At 34.5% G+C, this 13,785-nt stretch overlaps 1 protein-coding gene across 1 annotated transcript in view; it reads left to right on the forward strand.

Annotated features, from left to right (window-relative positions):
* Positions 1-2,476: 2,476 nt before the first annotated feature.
* The window catches only part of lqfR (clathrin interactor lqfR), a 31,202-nt gene continuing 19,893 nt past the window's right edge, over positions 2,477-13,785 (forward strand). The window contains exon 1 of the mRNA XM_067761930.1: positions 2,477-2,880. Coding sequence (XP_067618031.1) covers positions 2,828-2,880 — 53 coding nt within the window. The 5' untranslated portion in view covers positions 2,477-2,827. The remainder of the gene's footprint in view (positions 2,881-13,785) is intronic.

Raw genomic sequence — 13,785 nt, forward strand, 5'->3', positions numbered from 1 at the left:
CGGTAAAGGACCGTATCGAGAATACACAACCAGACGTGGATGAGCCACATGAAGCCTTAAATAACACACGGTCCTGTGATAAGTGCATAATTGTAGTACCTAAGCCCACAATAAGAAGTAGAAGCCAATATTACTGGACTACTTCAAAGGGAAGAAATGCTGGAAGAGAGCTGTAAATGAACATAGTTCGAACTGCCAAAGGTTCTCCTACCCGAGCATCAAAGTCTTTCTGCGAACCTATCTCGTGTTTTGATGCCTTTTTCACGGATGAAATAATATCCGAAATTTCGCAGTTGACAAATGTTGAAATATCTCTAAAACGTGGAGTTAACATGACAAATAAAACATTTGGAGATACAAGTTCAATGGGAATTCGTTCTGTTTTTGGAATAATTACTCTGTCTGCCTCGACGTATGCCTAAAATGACTTGTACGAAATGTTCACAGCCCGTATGCAACGAACATAAAAGTATTATTTGCAACTCATGTATATAGAATGTTAAAATTGTACTTTTGTGAATTAACATTGTATAAATGAAATATTAGTAACTTATTGAATTATTTAAAAAATTGGTATTTTAGTTTTTAAAGAAACTTTTAGTTCCTCGCAGAGAATATTGCCTTTTATGTTGATTTTTGGATGACAATGAAACTTAAAAAAAAAGTATTAAAATAAGCAATTGCTTTTTACAAAAATGACTTTTATTAAAAAAATAACATTGAAATATCTGAAGCATGATGATTTTTTTTTTTTATTATACGCCTGGCAGGGTTAATAAAAGAACGATTTCTTATTTCCGACTTCTAATTATTGATTTACATTACAGAATTTTTGAATTCAACTCTGCTGGCATTTCCTTTTGTGTCTTCTATTCCCCTTTACATTTGCCAATTCCTCTTAAAAGAAAGCGTGAAATAAAACACGGAATACAACAAGTATTAGAAACAAAAATTTTAAGAACGGGCGCTGCTGAATCACTTCCCCCCTTTATCACCCTCTTAGTCTATGTCATGATCGACTTGAGTTCAATGATTTTCTAATGTAAAAGGGACTTACACTTTGCAGGTGCATGTACAATGGTGCACCATTCTAGGTCACTTCTTTCCTTTGGAAAACTATAATAAACTCCCTTTATTTATGCTGACTTTGCGAAGACAAACCTAAATTTGATTTAACCTGATTATCATTGAATGTCCTGCATACTTATTAGTATCGACTTTAGAGATATCCCTGATCGGTTTCGGGTATATTAAATTAAACGGCTTTAACGGTTAGGGCCACCTAACATTTAAGGTTTGTATCATGTGGCCGTCATATCTGTCTTAATGCATACAACTTTTCTTTAAAACATTCTTACAAACTATATAAACTATTCAACATGAATACGAGTGTATGGGTGAATCGCCTTGTTGCTTCCTTTGCTTTAAGGGCCCAAACCCGCTTTAACTACCTATTCGTTTATGTTGCGAGATTTAAATAATTTTTAAGAACGAAATTAAGTACATTTCCTTTAAATAAGTATGTTCATTTTCAATTAATAGATTGTGCACTCAATTTTAAATTGACGGTTGATGAAAAACAGCGAATTTTGACAAAACGTCTGCTAATAACTTTTAAATGGAATTGAATGATAATTATCCGCCACCGGATTATAATCAATACGCGTTTTCATGTACTCCTTAGACAATTTTTGTGGTATTTTAAGAGTTTTTGAGAAGTAAAAAATTACCATTTTTATACGTGGATTCAAGTAACCACGGCTGTAAGGAAAGGTGAACTTTTAAAATTTCAAAAAAATTTCTTCATAGCGCCAATCAATACCTTTTCTCATGCGGATACCCTGTAAATGCTTATTTTAGCTGAAAACTGTGTTCAATATGTCTACGACAGACCAAAATTTTATATCCCATTTTTAATTTAGGCAGGATTTTAACTAAAGAGTATTTTAGTCAGCGAGTATGATTACGGGTCAATAACTAGATTTCCCATATAAATTTGTCCCTTCGATAATCGGTAATCATGAACAAATATTAGAGATGGCGATTTCTTTTAAAACCCTAGAAACATCTTCAGTTGTCATCTCTAAATGGAAACAAAATATAAGAGAAATGTGAAAATTTGGCAGGGGGGAACAAGTGTGAACGCATAGATTAACTATTGCGGATTTATTATAAATATATGCATGTGTAATCGTGTTCTTAAATGAACTAACGTGTTGAATTTCCAAACACAATTTGCATTAACACATTTGCAAACAGTTTACTAGCTTTCCGCCTTAAGGGCCTAAATATGGCCTTAGCATTATTATACCTATTATATTAATCTCGGTTTAATAAAATGCTGCTTTTAACAAATTTTTAAAGAAGTAAACTGAGGAACACAAACAATTAAATACTTTTTATAACACAGCTGCGTATTTATCTGCCAAAAATGCAACTCTTCGTGGTTTTAGTACGATTCATATGGATTCATAAACCCTGGTGACAAGTCACCAAAACTTTTCTGTTCTTTTCAATAAATTTTTGCCACAAATTAATTTCAGAAACTTCTTACATTTTATAAAATATTTATGTTTTTTTTTTCGTTTGCATACGTGTGAAAGTTGAACGGTACATAGTAAGCAAAATTCGTGTCAAGATAAGATCGCATTGCCAGAAAACTTTGGTTAATGTGATAAGTGAACGGGTGCGGACACATAAACACATTCATATATATATAATTGGGAATTTTGCAATTGGGGACGACGACGACGAAGTTTGTACAACTATAGAAAATATAGTGAAGAAATTTGGAGCGACCAATCCACGTAGGAGATAGTAAAGCAAAATGGTTGATAAATTTATAAGCATGTGGAAGGTGCGCGAATTGGCTGATAAAGTGTAAGTGTTGAAACCAATTGAATAAACAAACTGAAAACAACTGAAGCCAATTAACAAATTATTTTCTAAATTTGTTGGCCAATTTTTGGTTTATTGAAAATATGTTTTCTATTTAGAGTAGTTATTTTCTCGTTTAATATCTAGTTGTTTGTAGATGGTTAGATGTTCATGGATTTGTTTGAAAGAGACTTTAAGGTAAAATCTTGTAAATGGCGTTGCCTTGATACATTTCTCGCATTGAAGACCACATGCTCATGAAACATCCGTATGTATATGGACATATATAACCCCCCATCATATTGTCTTTACGACAAGTACATTTGCACTTAAAAATACTACAACAATAGATATATAAATGGTGTAGGTGGTTTTGTAAGAGTTGTTGTAGTTATAGCAGTGAGCAGTTGTTTGTCCTATCTCTCTTGGTACAAATGCTAAACATATTTGTTATTACTTTGAATTGCATAAAAAATCATTTCTCTCAACTTACATATAATGGCTAATTAAATAGAAATCAGAAAATTCTAGGTATTTCAGGTTTCCATTTCCTTTTTTGGTTATTGTATTGTTTGCTGAACCATGTTGTTGTTGTTGTAGCGATAAGGTTACTGATATATCTAACTACGTATGCTCCAAGCTGGGTGTTGAACTTAACAGCAATATTAATGTTTATAAATTTAATTTTAAGTCTGGGAGAGAGATCTCTTCTTTCAGAATCTTAGTTCCTGACAAATTTTTTTATTAGGGTACTCGATTCTACTTTCTGGCCGAAACACTCTGTGGTGCATTTGTTTACTAGAAAGTCGAACCGTGACCGCGCTACTTTAAATGCATCAAAAAACTTGCCAGGCAACACTCCAGAAGTGGTACAAACTTAAATTATGTCTTATCAAACGTAAATAATATCTCACTTATTATATTTTATCAGAACGTTAGGGGGTTGAATACCAAACTAACGGAAATTTTTCTACAGAGCCATGAGAGTTCTTATGATGTACTTGTTTTTACTGAGACTTGGCTAAAACCAACAGTTTTTAATGCTGAAGTTTTATCGAGTTCGTTTCAAGTGTTAAGAAAGGACCGACTGGCCAGAGCTGGTGGAGGCGTGTTAATTGCCGTTCACACTAGGTTTTCCGTGGAGGAGCTACATTTTCCTGACTTTGAGGATGCTGAGCTTCTTTGTGTGAGAGTAAAACTTTCCTCAACCTACAAATATTTTATAGCCAACTACATTCCCCCACAATCTGACATTTCCTTATATTTGAATCATTCCTCAATAGTGAAATCTGTGTGCAGTACTGCCAGGGCCTGTGATTCTGTCACTGTACTTGGCGATTTTAATCTGCCATGTGTGTCATGGAGTCTTATCGACGGGAAGCTAGTCCCACTTCTCGCACTATCCACTATGATTTCCTAAACGAGTTTGCAGATGTTGGACTTTTTCAAGTTAACAACATTCAGAATAAATTCGGTAAATGCTTGGATTTAATTTTCTCAGACGATTCAAATTGTTTTGTAAATCGATGCGATCCCCTTGCCCTGCCTGAAGATGTGTATCATCCTGCTCTCGCGATGTTTATGGAATCTCGTAATTTATCTGAGCGTTCCTCCAACGTAGTGCGAAAGACCCCTCACCGATTTCTGTTTAGAAAAGCCAATTGGTCTAAAGTAATACTCGAAGTATCGAGAATAAATTGGCCTGAGTACGATGGGGATATTGAAACGTCCGAAACCACTGCTATATCATCATCGGCTTGGAGCACCAATGAATTGAAACACCTGAAAAATCAGAAGACGCGTTCATTAAAACGTTACAAACTTTCTGGATCAATGACTGACTTTGCCGCCTACTCAATTTTGCGTCACAAATATAACACATTGAACAGAATTTGTTATATTTATTTATTTATTTATTATCTACCGGCAGAGTTGGGTAGTAATGATTACTTTAGGTAATCAGTACCCGTCGATTCCCCATTACATGTACTTGAGGAAAGTAATCAATTCCTTTCCTCCACAACAAAGGAATTGATTACATTTCAATTCCTCAAAAAAAAAATACCAAAAGTAATTTCGTTTTTTGAGGCTCAAGTACAAAAAAATTTTTGTTTGTAATTGAGAAAAAAAAATACTTTGTTCAAATGTAATTTCTGCCCAAGTACTTTGGAAAGGAATTGGAAATGTAATTGAAACTTTTCCAATTACATTACAAGGAATGGAAAAAGTACTTTCGAATTTCCCATTCCTCAAAGGAATTGCAAAAGTAATTGAAGAATTCTTAGTGTAAAAAATATTTTTGCGATTGAAGTGGTGATCTTATGAGGCCATTGTAACTTTTTGGACCATAAGAAAATGTTTTTAAAACACAAGCACTGCCTTCAGTGACTTGCAATTCATTTCTTCTCGCCATATATGAGGAGGATTATGGTAAGATTGTATCATCGTAGTTTAGATTTTCTGTTGAATGGCCGGCCAATTGCTTTGTACGTGGCTAGCAATGCTTCTTCATCTTTTCCCCAAGTGCTACTGGCAAGCGACTTGAGGATTTTGTTGCGGATTTGCACTTTAGATACAACTTCGATGGCATACTTCTTGAAGGTGAGAGTGTGACCGAATGTTGCTCCTAAGATATTTTAATGGCTGACAATCGGTAACGCAACACCATCGACGTCAACGTCCAATATTCCACGTCGCAAAACAGTGACCGTGGATTTGGCCGGCTAGGTTCGGATAATTTGCAGTTTATGTTTTTATACAAAGGGGAAAGGGTGAATCTTCTATATCTTGGAGTATAGTACCGTGGTTGACTGTGTCAAAAGCTTTTGACAATGCTGGTAGTGCTATATATTTTGCGGAAGCCATGCTGATGAGTGGCTAGGCGAAGATTCGCACTAAACGGAGCAAGAAGGTTTCTAATGTCTTCGCTACTGGCGAACAGAGTAATACCGGTCGTTATAACTCACCTTCGTTAGCCGGTTTCCCAGGCTCGAAAACGTGCGTCAGATAGCTTTCTTCCTCAGTGCCAAGATATTTTAGCATTGGCATGACTACTCCATTTGGACCTATTGAATTAGAAGGTTTGGCTCTTTTCATGGCTTCTTCAACCTCTGTGCGGTGGTGGTAACGGGTCACACGTCGTGTTTGTGTCTATGTTCACCTCATCCGAGGAATTAAAAATTCCGGGCATTAAAAAATACCGGCAAAAACCGCTCACGCATCTCTTCGAGTCACAAGAGTTGTATCGCCAAAGGCGATGGATAAATTACACAGGCCGACAAAATTTAACCAACATTCAGACCCAGATACCGGACTGTATATTTTCGAAGGTTTATGATGCTCTGAAGGTTTAGAATTGCTCTATCAGCTCTGGTTTTCGAGATATCCTAACCTAAAAGTGCAAAAAACACCGTTTTTGCCCATATTTGAGTTTATGTAGTCTTGCAGATGTTTTCTTTCACCAATATTAAAGGATGCCATTTTTAAATACAAGTCTTCTTCTTTCAAATGGCGTTGAGTTTGCTTAAATATTTTTATATTTTTTCCCTGAGATATCGCATTTTGAAATTTGAACAATGTATTTTTTTTTTCAATTACAAGCAAAAAATTTTTTGTACTTGAGCCTCAAAAAAAGGATGTAATGGAATTGAATTTACCCAGCTCTGTCTACCGGACATAGTCCTACAGATATGTAACAACTTAAACAAAAATTATCGAAATAGAAAAATATATGGTAACAATTTATAAATACAATGGCATTATAACAAAAATTTTTGTAAAAAATTCGCTACGGCTTAAATAAATACACATGTACAAACATTTATATATTAATAAGAATACTGGAACATATTAATTGAAAAGAAAGTAATCAATAACATCAGCTTTAAAATGTTCTTTACATGAGTTAAAATCGGCATGATTGCAAACAGAGTTACATAAGCAGATCATTCTGTGAATAGGTTCATTATTTCCAAAATTCGTTCTACGCGTTTGAACGTAGAAAATGTATTTTTCCCTTAGACACCTTTCAGGTGCATAGAAGGGGAGAAGAAAAAGTAATTCCGGAGAATCGATTTTGTTGTCGTAAATGTCTTTGATAAAGAAAATACCACAAATTTTCCTTCGAATATTAAGGCACTGAATATTTAAAATTCTACATCTTAGTTCGTAAGATGGCATCGATTCAAAAGTGAACATTCGTCGAAGGGCGAATTTAGTGAATCTCCTTTGAATTCTTTCTAACCGGCTGGAATGTGTGACAAAGTCTGAGTCCCAAATGATACAGGCGTATTCCAAAATGGATCTTGCAAGGCTAATGTGAAGACTTTTCACCGTTAGCGGACTATATCAGTATGATTAAAAGCCAAATTTTTGTCAATCCTAAGTCGTTTTACAGCTTTGTTAATTCAAAAGGGAAGATAAAAGGGTTTCCTTCTACAATGAAGCTAAATGATCAGATTTCCACCGATAGCTTCGAAATTGCTAACATGTTTGCGGATTTCTTCGAATCTAATTATTCAAATACCTATGATTACCCGCCATCGAATTATCCTTTCAGATTGTCTCCTCTGGATTCCCAGGCAGTCCCATATATATGTACTGATGATGTTTTAACTCATCTGGAAAATCTAAAAATTTCTTACTCTAGTGGTCCGGATCAAATTCCGTCGGTAGTGCTGAAATCTTGTGCTCGATACTTATGTATATCGACCTCTAGCCTGTTTGTTTAATGCGTCCATGAAGCAAGGGGTATTCCCCAAGAAGTGGAAAGAATCATTCATTATACCACTGCATAAAAATGGAAGCAGAACGTGTGTTATAAATTATAGAGGAATAGCTAAACTCAACACTATTCCTAAGCTATTTGAATTGATTATCACAAAACAGATTGCTTTTAGAGTATCTTCATTAATTGACTTTTCACAACATGGCTTTTGCAAGGGTAAATCAACGGTGTCCAACTTGCTCGAGTTTACAACCTTTGTATCCAACAGTTTTAAGACTAATTGTAAAGTTGATGTTATTTATACTGATTTTAGTAAGGCATTTGATTAACTTTCTCATTCTATACTTTTATTCAAACTTGATCGGTTAGGATTTCCTCCTTTGCTTCTATCTTGAGTTTCTTCTTATGTGAAGGAAAGAAAAGAAACAGTTATATTTAATAATTGTTGGTCTTGGTTCATAAATGTAACTTCTGGTGATCCTCAAGGCAGCCATCTTGGTCCGGTTTTGTTCCTGTTTTTCATTAGTGACCTTCCTAGTGGTTTGAAGAGCTGCAAGCCGTTGATGTCCGCTGATGACGTCAAACTTGTAATGCCTATCCGCTCACCCGTGGATAGGGCATGTCTTCAGGCTGATCTGAATAGTCTTGGTGACTGGTGTATTGTAAACGCCATGTCACTAAACCTACCTAAATGTAAGTTCATGTGTTTTACAAGGAAGTCCTTCCAATCCCATGGTTATGTTATTGGCGACTATGTAATCAAGCAAGTCACTAATTTTATTGATTTAGGCATTACAATGGACCCAAAACTCGATTTTAAACTTCATATTGAATCTTGCGTGAATAGCGCTGAAGGTACCTTGGCTTTTTTTAAACGTTGGTCTAAAGAATTTAATGACCCATACGTTACAAAAACTCTTTTTAAATCATTGGTCAGACCTACTTTGGAATATGCTTCAATAATTTGGAATCCGCGTTATCATGTTCATTCTGACAAGCTGGAATCGATCCAGAAACAATTTTTGCTTTTCGCTTTAAAACACTTACCATGAGATCCTTCTAAAAATCTTCCCCCCTATTGCAGCCGGTTAAAACTAATACAGCTGCCCACATTGCAGAGCCGCAGGGAGATGCTTGGTGTCTTATTTATTGTTAAATTAATAAGAGGGTCAATAAATAGTCCATTTTTGCTTGGTGAAATTAAGTTTAACGTTCCTATTAGGCCCTCTAGACATTTTCAATCAATTTTTGTAGCTACATGTAGGTCGAATTATGAAATGCACGAACCACTTCACTGTTTATGTCGTGATTTTAATAAACACTGTATAAATTTAGACGTCTGCGACTCGTTTCTTGGTATTAAAAAATACCTTTTAACTACATTAAATTTGTAATTCGAAACGAAGCAAAGAACGCTAAACCGTGATATACTGTTCAACCCTCTGTTTCAAATATGAAGTACCAGTTACTTGAAACTTGTTTGCAAAATTGCCTTGTGATCATTATTTTTATATATATGTAATCAAATTTACTCTGTATAAATTCTTTTCTGTATATATTTTATCTACTATTAATTTGCTTTATTGTCAATTTCATAAATTATTATTTACTAGCTCCTTCATGAGTACATTTTAACACATTTACAACATTTTAACTTTTGCTTACTTCTAAGTTTTGAATTGAAATTGTCAAGCGTTTAATTAAATACTATTTAAATATTACTTTAAAATTGATGACTGCTTATGGTGTTTATATCGTGTATTACATCTGTGAATTAAGTGTCAGTATATTTGGTCTGTATAATTGTTTAATTTATAGACTGATAAATAAATAAGCGACACCGTCACTTGCGCATCTTTTGTGACTGAAAATCACTTTCAATCGATTCATTGTTTCAACACATGAAACACGGGACTTAAGAACTACCAGCCCAACTAATAGTATGAGAATAAATTAAAATATCTTTAGGGAACGTGCATGATAAAATGTTTGATGCAAATATCATTTAGGTTACGCAGAGGTGGTTTATGTGCGATTTTGCACTTTGAGGGCCGTAGCTAGTAACAATATGTTGGCTGAAAATGATCGGTGTAAATATTCCAAATATCAATACCTGTTCCTACTTGTTTGATGCTGAATGAAGATGCGCCAATCATTTATTTATAGCACGAGAGCTGTTATCATCAGCCCCAATCGGGACATCGGGTTTAATTCTACCACAAATACTTCTTACCAAAAACTAGTCTGTCTGAACTACAGTTACCGCCGATTTGTAGGAAAAACTAGTATACATACTATAAACTATAAGAGAAGAGCTTGCTTTATCTTTGTAAGACCGATTTTTCACATCTAGTTTAGCTGAGTTTAACCTCTTTGGCCGCTTAAATTATGATGACTAAAAGAATTACAAGTAAACATCTAATATGACAAAGTTTAAATAAGCTCAACATTGACTACAGCCTGTACTCCCAATCATAAACCGTGCCTAAACACCAAAAAATGCAGAGGGAAAAACTACACTTTTTCCGGATTAGTTCAGAAAGCTACAACTAAAGGGCAGAAAATTACAATTGTAGTTCATTATTTAAATGTAATTTAGAAATGGAAATGCTGAACTACAATCGTAAGCTTTTTTACTGTAATTGTAATTTTCTGAACTTGAATTGCAACTTTCTGACCTAAACCTAAAAATGTAAAGTCCACATTAAATGTAGTTGTATCTGAAAAAAGTTCATATAACGAACTTTACGGTTATAGCAATTTTTTTTAAACTTTGTACTGTACAAAAATTCAAATTTGGTATGTCGCGATGGCGGATGCGAACGTTCTAAACCGCCCGCATCAGAGGCCTTATTTTAAAATCGATTGGAATGAAAATGCGATTTGAATGCTGTTAAATGTTTTGTGTTAAATCACATATGTAAATGAAATGTATGGTCATTTCGAAATTAGTTTTGCATTGCTTTAAGAGGAAATGTTTATAATGTTTTGAGGCTCGGGAAGAGGCGTTAAGTTTACTTCGTTCAAAAGAAAAGTCTTCAAAATATCATAAATTATATAAGGCTAATACAGATTCTTCTTACAGAAAAATAAATTTCTATACAATGAATATATGGGAAGGTTCGAAAATGAGCTTACAGATAACCGATACACTTTTTGGAATTGTATTTGCTCTTGGCGTGGGTCTTCTAATATTCCCATTTAGATGAATTTCAAAAGCACATGCTTCCAATTGCTAAATCAAGCAGTTGAACTCTTCACTAAACTTTTAAAATTTATCTTAGAAGATTGAACTTCTGCTCATAATTTCACTCAGGCGCGCACAGGCCTTTTTAATGCATCGATTCTGGATCCTTACAATTTTTTTATGTTCACCCTCAAGACTTCGTTAAAATGTGACAGTGACGGCCCTTACGCTTTTGTTCGTAAGCACTGCTGCTTATCTGTGTCATATCTTTAATTTATCTCAGTCTTCAGGCTGTTTTATTAACAGACTAGCTTTACCCGGCGTACGTTGTAACGCCCGAGATCGAATGAATGTTGCGTTATTTTTTCTGTTTTGTTTGTTGATAATTTTGTTTATTGTTCTGTAAATTTAATTGAATTTTGTACGCATATTTGGTGAAACTTTCGTTTAAAACATTTTATTATTGTATCTTATTGTAATGCATGTGGGTACTCAATATTTTTAGTTTTTTCGTTCGGTGCAGAGATAAACAAATTTTTTTGCCAACTCTAGAGCAAGCAACATATAGCTGGCCATGGGAAAAGCATGGACTCTCTAAATTTAATCCTGCAACAATAAGCAATTGTCACTGTGTTTTGTTCATTATAATTGCAAAACCAAGGCGTACAGGAAACTGTAAAAAGAGCTTAAAATTGAATGGCAAATCTGTAGGAATCATTGGGATCCGTGGTATGGACACATCTTCTTCTTTGCTTTTACCGCTGATGATTGTTGCTTCGATTACATTCGGCATTAATTTCTTAGCGTCTGGTTTCATTGCCAAATTTATGTGGGTCTAAATTCCGAAGAAGCATGATTGGTGAGCCAATTTTCAAAGTTAATATACCTATGCGCAGGCATTCCAGGTGGTTCTAAAGAGTTTAGAAATTCAATTGGATAATTCACAATTTAAATTTCGTCACTTCACCAGGAATTTGGTTTTGAATGCGATTTTTGATTTTGTTAACATGATCATTTTTGGCCAAAAAAAATATTTTAATTTAAAATTCTTAATTCTGAAATATGACAATCTTCGTCTTGATCGAAGGAACCTATAGCCAAAATTTGGTGATGATTGAAGTGTGGGAAATACGTTTCCATAGGGAACACATACACAGAATTTAATTTTTATAGAAGATGTAGATAGACTGAAGCTAACACATTTTTTTAACGGCGGCGGATTTCTAAACGTCAAAAAGGAATAACAACCAAACTCAAGAATGCAGTCAAACTTTAGGTGTTTAAATAACCTAACTTTGTACGGCAGCCATAGTTCTGAAAAATCCCAATTGTAGGGAAGGTGCCACGCCCCTTTTTCCCAATTTTACATTTTACTGGAGGTGTTAGGGATTAACCTCATATAACTCCTCACTGAATTTCAATGTTCTGGCATGTATACCTTCAGAGTTATGCAGGACCCAAGATTTCATTTGTATATCCAAAATTTTATATATCCAAATTATTTTTAGCCTAAAACCCTCCTGTTGATCGAAGGAACCTATACCTAAATTTGGTGATGATTGAAGTGTGGGAAATACGTTTCCATAGCGAACACACAGACACACAGAATTTGATTTTCATATATATAGATGGAAGAAGACTTCGATATCTCACATCTTCAAATCCAGTAACAAAAATAATGCGGCAAATCATAGAGGTATAGCTAAACTTACTGCACGCTCTTAGTTTTTTAGAAAAGTTATATAGGAGAAACCATATTTCGTGATCACGCCTCATCAACATTGTTTTGTGGCTTGCCGGTTTTTATTTTACTAACCTAACGTTATTCTCTAATTTTTGCATTGCTACTTTCGAGGACGGTTGTCAGATAGATACCATGCACATGTTTCCTTGCCTTTTTAATTTTGTTAAAATCTTATTTTTCGGATAGATCCCTGTGTGGAAATTGAGGACTGTATGTTCCACCGTTTTATCGCGACGGCAGGAGTACCTCAAGGTAGTATTCTTGGCACAATTTTTTTTTGCTTTTTATTAACCACATATGCTCCTTCTTTACATCACCTGGCATTATCTTGATGCTGACGATCTTAAAATTTTTCGTTAATTTAATGCACTGTCTGATGTTATCCTCCTGCAATAGAACCTAAATAATATGTGACCCGGCTTATGACTCAAAAAAGAAATTGCGAGAAACAGCTGTTAACAGCTGTTTTTTTTTTAGTCATAAGCCACCTTTTCATAGGCCGGGTCACATATTGTTGATGGTAATGCCAACAAGCTCTACTTTAATGTTTAATAATAGTTTTAATGTCTCTTTCTCTAAATATTCTATATCTCAGGGCATCAATTCACCTCAGTCAACGATCTTATTGATTTAGGCGCTGGTTTTGACGGTAATTTTTCTTTCGATATGTTCTTTCAAACGCTTACAGCAATCTTGCTTTTCTTCTCAGATATCCAAACGACTTGGATATCCCTATATTAGGTAGGAACTCTACATCTCTATAGTACCTTCAAAACTGTAATATGCGTCTGTTGTCAATTCTTAAGATTAGAAAGGGTTCAAAGAAAATTTAATCTGTTTTCTTTATTTTCTCTACATTTTGACGACCCAAAACCTTCGGGAATGTCTTTAGCGTTAATACAACAACAACAACCCCTTGAAACAAGGAGAAGAGTGCAATTGCTCAGCGCTCCTTGAGTTTTATTCTTACCATTTTACTTGTATGATTGCAAACCGAATTATTAACATGTCGACCCGATTTTGCGAGCTCTTACTGAATTTAGCAAACTCTCAAACATTCTTATTATTGATTTTTCCATGTCGAGAAACACTTTCAAGTCAAGTCTTAATTAATATTTTTAATAAAAATATTGTGTACTTTTATAATTTGTAGTTTATTTTATTATCTTTATACCTCCCTAGCCTGTAATATTGATCAAGACTCAATAACCTAAACTAAACTTAACTAAAATCAATCCGTTCAATAGTTTA

The sequence above is a fragment of the Eurosta solidaginis genome, chromosome 1 (genome assembly GCF_040869045.1).
Source record: "Eurosta solidaginis isolate ZX-2024a chromosome 1, ASM4086904v1, whole genome shotgun sequence".
NCBI classification, from domain to species: domain Eukaryota; kingdom Metazoa; phylum Arthropoda; class Insecta; order Diptera; family Tephritidae; genus Eurosta; species Eurosta solidaginis.